This window comes from Charadrius vociferus, unplaced genomic scaffold (assembly GCF_000708025.1).
Source record: "Charadrius vociferus isolate BGI_N301 unplaced genomic scaffold, ASM70802v2 scaffold282, whole genome shotgun sequence".
Classification (NCBI taxonomy): Eukaryota; Metazoa; Chordata; class Aves; order Charadriiformes; family Charadriidae; genus Charadrius; species Charadrius vociferus.
In genome coordinates, this window is record NW_009647731.1 from 4,524,212 (window position 1) to 4,534,617 (window position 10,406).

The following is a 10,406-nucleotide window of genomic DNA, read 5'->3' on the forward strand; positions in this document are numbered from 1 at the left end:
GGAGGTGACTGCTGGGTCCAAAAGGCCTGACTGTCCCTGGCCTGCTCCAGCCTGCGCACCGAGGCTGTCCCGCTGCTGTATGCTAATGTAAAGCGCTGTGCATTTCCCTTGGTTAGGCTGTGGTTGGAGATACAAGTGCACTTACGTTTGCAGTGGCGTCAAAACTCAGTGGAGCTCAGTTCTGGGTGCAGTGTAAGGGGAAAATCCAACAGCAGCCCAGAACTGACTGCTTTGATCAAACGTCTTCCAAACCTGCTTCGGCTCAGCCAACACCACCCGCCCCTGCAGTGTGCTCATTGCCTGAGCCGTGCTATGTGCCCTCTTGAGCTTATCAGCTCACACTCACACCCTCTGTCACAGGCAGGTGTCCCCTCCAGATGCCTGGTGTGCCAGCAGAGGCCATCATCCCTGCTGTGGCCCGTGGCCTTTGGCAACCGGCCAGCAGAGCTGCTGGCAGGAGTGGGTTCTCTGAAAACCGCATGCGTGAGCCTGGGCCAGTCTTCGGGGCTTTGAGAGCCAATGTGGGGATCCAGAACTGGGGGAATGTCTGCTTTGGGGCCACATATGCTGGGGAGGTAACTCTGCCAGCTTCTCCAGTGTCCTCATGAGGACAGACCCTCTGACTGCTTTGTCCTCTCCCTGCCCTTGTCAGGTCCTGCAGAGCACAGTAACCTTTGTCGATCCACCATGGTCCTGGGGCACAATGGGAAGTGTTTCAGTGTCCAGGGTTCTGTTACGCGGCTGTATCTTTGCATATAGGTTTCAGGTGCTTAACACAGTTGATCTCATTGAGTCTGCACATAACCTTGCTTTTGACGTGGCAGATCAGTGCCATCCTTTTAACTGCTGTCTCAGCAATCCAACCAGTGCTTGCTCCTGCCTGAAGCTGATGACTGGTTCCAAGAATTGCCATTCCTGGTGCAGCACCTTCCCCGGTTTCTGCTAAACCCTCCAGTGCTGAGACTCGGCCCAAAGCTCAGGCTGCAGATATCTTGTCCATTTCTCTCTGCATTCAGGAGTGGACTGTGATACATTTGACACTGGTTAGATGTTGATTTCCCCACCTTTTTGTTTTCTGTTGCGCAAACAATTTGGTTTTCACCATGGGCTGGGAGCTGCCCTTGCCCAGCAGGGCAGGGGGGAGTCTGCAGTCCCTACCTGTAGCAGGTGCTCTGTAGCAAGTCCCCTGTTAGATGGAACCGGCCCTGCTCTTCAGTCCCCAGATCTGTGTCCACATCTTTATCTCTACTCAAACTGCGTTTTTAACTTGGGCCGGTCCTGTAAATTAAAGTGTAAGAGAGACATACTACTTTGTGCTGCAGCTTGATGGCTGTGCTCTGACAGCTCTGACCTGGTAACTTGCCTTTGCAGCCACTCAGAAAATCTGTCACATAGCCAAAGGTGGGTTCAAAACCCAGAATGTCTTTAACCACAAGATCTTCCTCCTCCTCCGTTCTCCAGCTGCAAGAAGTCAGTGTCTAGTTTCTCATTGGATGACATGAACTATCGTAAATGAACTATAGTGCCAGTATGAACCAGCAATGCTTTTTCATTGCTGACCCTACAGGTCATCATGAGACATTGGGCAAACACCTGTATTGGGTGCATACAACTCCTGTTGATCAAGCTCTACATTGAAAATGGGCTTCCTGGTAGAAAAAATCCCCCCCATGTCAGTCATATGGGTTTAATGTCAATGGGGTTTGTCCTAGAGCAAGCTGAGAAGTAAAAGATGAGGTTGATCTGATTAGTATTTTTTCAGTTTGATTTTTGGGTTACGATCTCCCTTTCCCCGCCCCTCCGGATGTTAATATTTGATGAAAAACACACGTTCTTCAAGGCCCCTGCTGGTCATACACAGCCCTGTGGCTGTTCTTGAGACAGAATGATGGACCCTTTGTAAAGAGATTTATAATAGAAACAGTGAGGAGCTCACAGCTACAGCACCACTAGTGAACAGTCCCCTGTGCTGACAGTTCATCAGCAAAACCCCTGACCCCTCCACCCTTAATCATCCTTGCTTGTCACTGACATAATTGCCTGATTACAGACTCCTCTCCCCCACCCCTTTCAAACTGGGTGCAATAGTGAATTTGAAAAACAAATGGAAATGAACTATCCATGCTCTTTTTTTTTTTTTTCCTTTTTTCTCTTTTTTTTTTTTTTCTTCCCCTGCATAGAGATGGATCAGGCTAAGATTCAGTTTCTTTGTGAGTGAGCAGGGGCAGGGATAGGCTTTCAGGACTCTTTTGCACCGGTGTTTCTTACATGTGAATGGTGGGGCTGATGTCATTGTGTTATTGATTGGGATGACAAGTTTGGACATAAATCATTAATGTCTGGGAAAGAGAGAGGGAGGGGAAAAAGGCAACCCACACTTGATAGTCGTCCATAAATCTGCTGTTCATTCCTGCATACGTGATACAGAAGAGGAGACAGCGGGAACAGCTTTCCTGTGCAGCCTGCGTATGATGTGCTTTGCCATTGCTGCCTGAACCATTTTCCCCAGAACATGTTTCCATATTCTGCAGAAAATGGTTCATATCATCAGCAACACTGTCGTGCTTGAGCCTGTCTTTGTAGACATGAGCCAAGGTCAGAAGACTGCCGAGGGGAAGGTCTTGGGCTCTCTTGTTCCCACAGACCTTCCACCCCCAGCAGCATTTCAGACCTGGGCCCAGGAAGGAGTAAGAGTGCAATGCTTGGGAACTGCTCTCCCTCTAGCTCCTTTAACTGCCAGTGGAGATTGTTTGGGTGGTTTAGGCTTACCATTTTTGTCATGAATCTTCTTAATTTTGTGCAAAAGGACAGTGCTTAGATCGGTTCATAGCAAATGTCCCCAAGCCAGCAACGCACAAGTGTTCAGGGGGTCACAGTCATTCAAAACTGCTTTCACAAAAGTTCTTCTCAGCAAAACAGACAGCAAATAGCTGAGAGAGAGGAAACCCACAAAATACTTGTGCCATTTGCCTGTGTGCCTTACTCCTGCACAAAGTTCATCCAGATGAGTCAGATTATCGCTTCAGACAGCAAGAAAATAAACAGTGTCTGTCAGAGGTTAGCAATAATGCAAGTATTGGTGAGCAGCTGATGTTTGCAGAGTAAATAGTTTAGTGGCAGTCTGTCCTGGTACCTGTGGGGAATCTTGTGATGTGTGGAAAGAGGGAAACGTGAAAAGTGCCTCATAGGAGGAAAGTAGAGAAGGAAATGATATTCCCCTTCTGAAAGCATAGCTCTGATTCTCCTCTTCTCCCCTTGCAGCCGAGCTCACCTCCGCCTGTGTCTAGAACGCTTAAAAGTTCTGATACCGCTAGGACCAGACTGCACCAGGCACACAACGCTTGGGCTGCTCAACAAAGCCAAAGCACATATCAAGGTAAGAGCTGCTTTTCCCAACTGCTTTCAGTCTAGGCTGTTGGGAAATGCAATTCAATCGCTCGCTATTGCTGCCTAGAGGTAACTTTGTTGAAGGAGGCTAACACCTTTTTAAAAAAAAAAAAAAAAAAAAGTCAAGCAGCTTGCCCCCTTGGTTAATCATTTATCATTGCTACAAGCCACATTGTTAGAAGAGTCCATAATAAACTCCGTTAACTATGGAAATGATTGATTTGGAGAGCAGGGGTCTTGTTCTGTATTGTAATTGTTTGTTGACAGCTGCATCTCTTTAAAGAAAAACATACCTACTGTTGAATGGATTTTGATGGGAAATGCAGCATTTTTTCTGATGTGCTAGTGAGTTTCCACTGCTGAAGCATTAGCACAAACCACAAGAGTGTGAGACAGCGTTGGCTTGCTGGGGTTTCATGTGTGAACCTGCCAGCTAGCCCAGCACTCTTTTAGATTCACTTTTGGCAGAGCAAAGCATGAAAAGAAAATGCAGCATTGTTAGTATCTGGAAGAGGCTGAAATGCTTTGTCGCATGTCAGGATAGCAGGCGGGAGGATGGGTGGTGAAGGAGAAAAAGCACTGCCGAAGGGACAGAGTTAGCCTGAAATGACTCCTCCTTATGCAATGTGCTTGTCGTAGGAAACAAAGAACAGTGCCCTGGTAGATTTCCCAGCTGTGATCAAAGAAATCTGTAGTAGGTTATGTAAATCTCTTACTGAATAGAAAACTGTTTCTGAGAAATCCTACTAAACCATGCAGCAAGGAACACAGAACTCCCTGGGCACGTTTTTGTATTACAGTGGATCATAACAAACCCTGAATTGGTTTGGTTAAGGGAATTGAGGCCCCTTCGTGGACAGATTGGGTAATGCAAGTGTCTGAACCCATGTGGAATGACCCACAAACTGCTGCAATTCAAATCGTTTCCCCTGGAGAGGCTCTGTCCTCAGAGACTTTTTAATATGAATGCGTATGACTTATCAGGACTTGGGAGGTGGAAAAGATGTGAGTTGATGGCATTGTTCTTGGAGACTGCAAGGCAGGTTGATTCCAGGCTCTTTTGCAGATTAAATCCTTCTGGGACCTGGGGTCGTCTAAGCAAATCAGGTGGCTGGGTAGTGGAGGTGGGAGGGAAAGGGAAAAGGATGAAACTAATTATTGAGTCATATTTGGTCATGTCAGAAACTTGAAGAGGCTGACAGGAGAAGCCAACACCAGCTTGAGAACCTGGAACGAGAACACAGATTCCTAAAGAGAAGACTGGAACAACTACAGGGTCCTCAGGAGATAGAGCGAATACGAATGGACAGCATTGGATCTACCATTTCCTCGGATCGCTCGGACTCGGAGCGAGGTGGGTGTTGCTAAACTAGCACTAAATCCCCAGGACTCTGCAAAATAAGGGCATGAGATTTATCCATTTCTTGTCTCTCAGCTAACCCCTTCTTATGGCCTTTGGTATTTAGGCTACTGATTTTGCTCACATACATGCATATATACATACACAGACACGTAGATATATATGAAGAATTTAGTATTTTGCATGAAGTCTGGAAGAAGTGGTGTTATTGTCAAGTTGAGCTGATTCCTGTGGCATTTAAAGTGTCCTGTTTCTCTGAAAAGCACTTTAAAATGCTGAAGCATTAGTAAGGAAAAATAATGTGATCACAAGATGGTAGCTAAATACCTGATGGTAAAGTTGAGATATCCATTGTGCTCTTTGGTGTACTGAATCCCTCAGCAGCACACAGAGGAAAATCTAAGAAGATATTAGTGGGACTGGAACAGATGTTGCAAAGCAGCATCCAGGTTCTCATTCTGTATTTGGGCCATGGTATAACCAAGCAAACAGAACCAAGCAAATTGCATTTTAAAATTAATGGATTCATTCTACACCCCCTGTTTGGTTGGTTTGTTTTTTTTTTCCCCAAGCTTCTCATAGAGCTCATCTTCTTAGTTAAAACTGAATAGAGACAATCTGAATAGCTAACTAAATTCAGATAACTTTTTTTTTTAAAAAATATCTCAGCTGTAGAGAAATATTTAGGCACAATAGATGGTTTGAAACTTATTGACAGACCTAAAGATGCTGTATAGTTTGGACGTGAGTCTGTAATTTTAAAAAAATCCTTTTGGAAAATTCCTAAATAGTACGCAAACCAAGATGTCTGGTTACCTAGATCTCTGCTTTCTAAATCATTCTTAAAAATAAGATCTATGTTCTAAAATCCATAGAGCATCTCTGAGAGTAACCCAGGTCCCCATGGTAATGCATTGTAATGCCCTATATGAGTGGTAGCAGCTTTGGCAACATGATATCAAGCAAGTAGTACATTTCAGGGTAAATTTCATGCTCCACTTTCTCTGTTGCCCTCTGTTTTATCTCTTTGTTTCCGACACTGGGATAATAGAGCTCCAAAGAAAGAGGTAGTAGAAACAAGTTCAGTACATGGGGTGGCCCACCTATGCTGCTATGTGGCCTGCACCCTGGAGGAGTGCCTTTGCCAAGTCCTGAGGAGAAATTCCAAGCTGCTGTCAAGTCATGTCCACAGCCCATCCCACTCCAAGGCAGAACAGTGGAAGTCTTCCTGCCAGACAGCTGCTTCATCCCTGACTGGGGGAGTCCTGGCAGCTCGCTGGCTTGAAGGGAGCAGTTGGGTCTGTGATGCTAACCTGTGTGCATTTCTCTTATTTTCCTTTTTAGAAGAGATTGAAGTGGACGTTGAAAGCACAGAGTTCTCCCATGGAGAAGTGGACAATATCAGCACAACCAGCATCAGTGACATTGATGATCACAGCAGCTTGCAGAGTATTGGGAGTGACGAGGGTTACTCCAGCGCCAGTGTCAAGCTCTCGTTTGCTTCCTAGAACCAAGTGAGACAACCGTGCAGGGCGAATGATTTCACTGAGGTTAATAAACTGGGTCGTAGATGCCAGTATCCTCTTTCAGAAATGACGAATTGACAGCTAGTCCTGGGGAGACCTGTATATAAAGCTTTTCGGGTAAAGGAAGCCTCCACAGAAACCCACACGTGTTCACGTGGTCACGCTACCAATCTCAATTCCTGCTGGCAAAATGCTGGCAAAAAGTTAGGCCAAACGCTAGTCCCTTTGAAGTCACTGAAATCCGCTTGTTTCTGTGGGACCTGGATCTAGACCTTAGTGATGAAACACTTTGTTTTGAATTTATTTGTTTGAAAGAGGATACTAGAGACTCATCCCTCTCTTTCTGTCATGAGATCTGAGAAATGTCAGAATTTTTTGTATTGCATTCAGGTTGAACAACCTAGTTTAGGCCCTTCTGAAGAGCTTTTCTGGTCCTAAAAGGACTGTGTCCTACAGTTTATCACAATCTGATGCTGTCGTAATGTACTAGGAAATCTAAGAAGGCTTACGTAGCCTAGGAATAACAGTGATCATAATGATTAAGGTCTCATTCTGTGCCCAGAGAGAGAGGGGCGGCAAAGAGAGATGTTCAGGAGAGAACACCATTCGGCTCAGCTTTCTTTTGGACATCATTTAAAAAGCAAGTACCTCTGATGCGTGGCTAAAGCAAGAGGTACACACTTGTAATCTACCAGCACATCATGGGCTGTGTCACGCCTCAGGTTGTGACACTGACAGCAGATCTCCCGGTAGATGCGTGCTCATACGCAGGCACACAACCAGCTGAGGACAGAAAGAAACCAGCACATACGAGAGGTGATATGCCGGAAAGTCATGCCCAGATACTGAGCCACTATGACCTTTTTATTTGAAGAGATTTTTTGATAAACATTTGTAAATGTGTTGGGAGGGAAAACACCCCAAGTCTGATGCGTCTTTTTAGAGCTCGTCCATATGAAACCTTAGATGTCTTTTATATGAATTTATGCCATGAAAAGATCTCTGTTTTGATGAAGCACTTGACCCAATGAAACGCAAAGATGCTTTTTGCCATGCACACAATGGATGAAGGCTGTGCTAGCTGGAAGAGGCCAGGTTTGGTGGGGGTTTCTTCGGTTTTCTTTTTAGAATCATTCCCTTTGCTGACTTTTGAAGTTCCAGTCCAGTAGTTAACCTAGTTAAGCTCAGCACGTCTCTCATGTTAATGTAACGTTTTGACTGCACGTCCTGTTCCCAAGGGCCTTGCCATCTTATCTGTGCAGGTGCTGTTAAGAGCTATTATAGCAAATGTTTTTCTAATTTTCTCCGAGACGAGCATTCTAACCTGCACTTTGAGGGCTTTGCTTTTTTTATTTTTGTCTTTTTAATGGCCAGGATTATTTTGTTTTCCAAGTTTTAAAAACCTTAATAGAGTCCTCACCTATGGCATTGTTTGAAACTTTGTATATCCTTAAGTAATTTAACTACCCCTCATTACTAAGAAAAACAAAAGAGGAAAAATGCTTTATAAAATTCATAACTTATTGCTGATTTGAATGGGTTGTTAATTTCAGTCCTTTAGATTTTATTTTATTGTTTTAGGTAGGGTTGGGCAAAAAGAGGTAAAATAAAACAAAAAAATAAAGACAACCATGTTTAGCAGTGCAGTGGAATTGTGTTTAAATGTTAGCATATGGTCCCCATTAAAGTAGCACTTTAACGCCATTAAACATTTCTGTATCTGAAATGAGTCGTGTTCTTCCATCTTGGTCATTCGTATCACTTCAGCAGACTCTGTTCTACTTGTGCCCTTCGATCCTGCGATGAGAAGATCCTGAGCGAGTCTGCTGTAGACTGTTGCGTTATGAGAACTTGACTGTGTTTAAATGCGCTGATGTTTCCCCCACTCTCCTCCAACATGTGTCATCCCTTGTAAGAGTCACAACACACAATAATCTTTCCCTGCCTGAAATGAAAGATTTCTGTTTGGTTTGGGTTTTTTAAATTAATTTGCTTACTAAGTCTGGATCAGGTTGCTGCTGTTGAATCTGTTTTCCCTTGTGTGTATGTAATCCAGCAGCTCAGTAGTACATCTGTTCTTCTTCCTTCTGGGAGGTGACCTGGCAAGAGCAGGAGTCTGACACAGACTGAATTGAGCTCTAGGTTAACAAATGGGGCCTGAGGGTTTTCAAAGAAGAAATGCTGCTTGGACTTCGTTTGGGGTCCATATAATCTGGATGACACAAGGTTTGGGACAGTCTTCTGAGTGGTGAAAAGTGGGAAACTTCAGCTGTAGCAAGGTCTGATTTATTTATTCATTATTATTATTATTATTCTCTCAGAAAGTGTTGACCACTGGCAGCCCTGTTGCTGAGGAGTTGAATACCAGTGGGATTTATTTATTTACAACCCTTTTTCTGTAGCTGTCCCAGCATCTCCTCCTTCCTGTTATGCCTGTTTGTTTTAAAATGGCCACTTGGGAAAGAAATATCGCAGCTGAGAAATGCTGAAGTTCAAGGGGTGGGGAATGGCTTTGTTCTCCTAGGTGGTATAAAACAGTGCCGTGTCTATGGTTGGAATAAACACATCTGAAATGTTTGCTTGTATGCTCCAGGGCCAGTTTGGCATCTACATTTTCTAGCATTGTAGATTCAAAGGGGTCTTGCTATCAAATGCAAATACAATGGGGAAAATGTAGCAGGAGATGAGCTTCCATCACCAGCCACCTGCCTGACTGCTCAGCAGTGGTCCGTCCAGAAAGAGGACCAGGGATAAAACAAAATTAAGAGCCTTTATAACAACTGCTAAAGGCATGTGGTTGCTTGCTCTGGTGCTGGGAGGTTCTTCTTGGCAGATCTTAGCAGATTTCAGCTAGGGTTTGGATAGGTTCTTATCACAGAATGGTCAGGGTTGGAAGGGACCTCTGGCGATAAGTCCCTCAGCCTTTCCTCATAAGAAAGACGCTTCAGTCCCCTAATCATCTCTGTAGGCCTTTGCTGGACCCTCTCCAGCAGTTCCCTGTCTTTCTTGAACTGGGGAGCCCAGAACTGGACACAATACTCCAGATGTGGCCTCACCAGGGCAGAGCAGAAGGGGAGGATGACCTCCCTCAACATGATGGCCATGCTCTTCTTGATGTGCCCCAGGACACCATTGGCCTTCTTGGCCACCAGGGCACATTGCTGGCTCATGGTCATCCTGTTGTCCACCAGGACTCCCAGGTCCCTTTCCACAGAGCTGCTCTCCAGCAGGTCAGCCCCCACTGATGCATGGGGTTATTCCTCCCCAGATACAGGACCCTACACTTGCCCTTGTTGAACTTCATTAGGTTCCTCTCTGCCCAACTCTCCAGCCTGTCCAGTTCACACTGAATGGTGGCACAGCCTTCCTTCTCTTCTTGAAGAGTTCCAATACAGCAAGTCAAACTTGCTGGTTTTCCCCAGAAAAGTGCTCACAGCAGCTGTCTGGTTTGTCCAAACTGTCCTTATGGGGGGAAAAAAAAAAAAAAGGGTTATTTTCATTCACCCCAAAAGATAAAGGCACTGAAAGCGTGTTGCTGTGTGGGTTCCCAACTCTGGGATTTTTTCATGCACAACAGTGTGGGGTTTGTGCTGCTTCTGAGCCCTCGTTTTACCCCTCTGCAAATAGAGCGTAAAGGGAAACACTTCACTCCCAGTCTCCTCTGTGGCCGTAGGTGTCTGTCTGCCACCTTAACTAGTTTCATCCAGAATAACGCTTATTGTCGCCACCTGGTAATTTGGGCATGGAATCACATTTCCTTTCATCTTTGCAAAGTTGTGGGAGGGGGTTTATTATGTTTTGCTTTATGGGTTCTGTTGTTTTTCTGCTTTATTTTTGTGTTTGTGGAGTGACAGAAGCCCTAAATCTATTCTCTGATTAATTTTACAAGAATAAGGTGTCTTTTCTTGTAAAAACAGAATCGGATGTACTTTCCTTAGGCAACTTGCCCACGCAGTGGAGACACACGCAGGCATGCGCACAGCCCCCTCGTAAGCTCGTTCTGTCAAGTCCTCCCCCTGTAAATGAGATCCCCGGTGGGTCCTTTTGCTGCGGACAAACCCATTAAAACGACCATCCAGCATTTTCCTTCTTTTGACACAAGCGTATTACAGTATGTCATCTCGTGTCTGCAA

General features: G+C 45.0%; 1 protein-coding gene across 1 annotated transcript in view; it reads left to right on the forward strand.

Annotated features, from left to right (window-relative positions):
• Positions 1-7,994, forward strand: part of MXI1 (MAX interactor 1, dimerization protein) — a 47,173-nt gene extending 39,179 nt beyond the window's left edge. Inside the window, exons 4-6 of the mRNA XM_009881552.1 lie at positions 3,262-3,376; positions 4,570-4,741; positions 6,092-7,994. Coding sequence (XP_009879854.1) covers positions 3,262-3,376; positions 4,570-4,741; positions 6,092-6,255 — 451 coding nt within the window. The 3' untranslated portion in view covers positions 6,256-7,994. The remainder of the gene's footprint in view (positions 1-3,261; positions 3,377-4,569; positions 4,742-6,091) is intronic.
• The last annotated feature ends 2,412 nt before the right edge of the window (positions 7,995-10,406 follow it).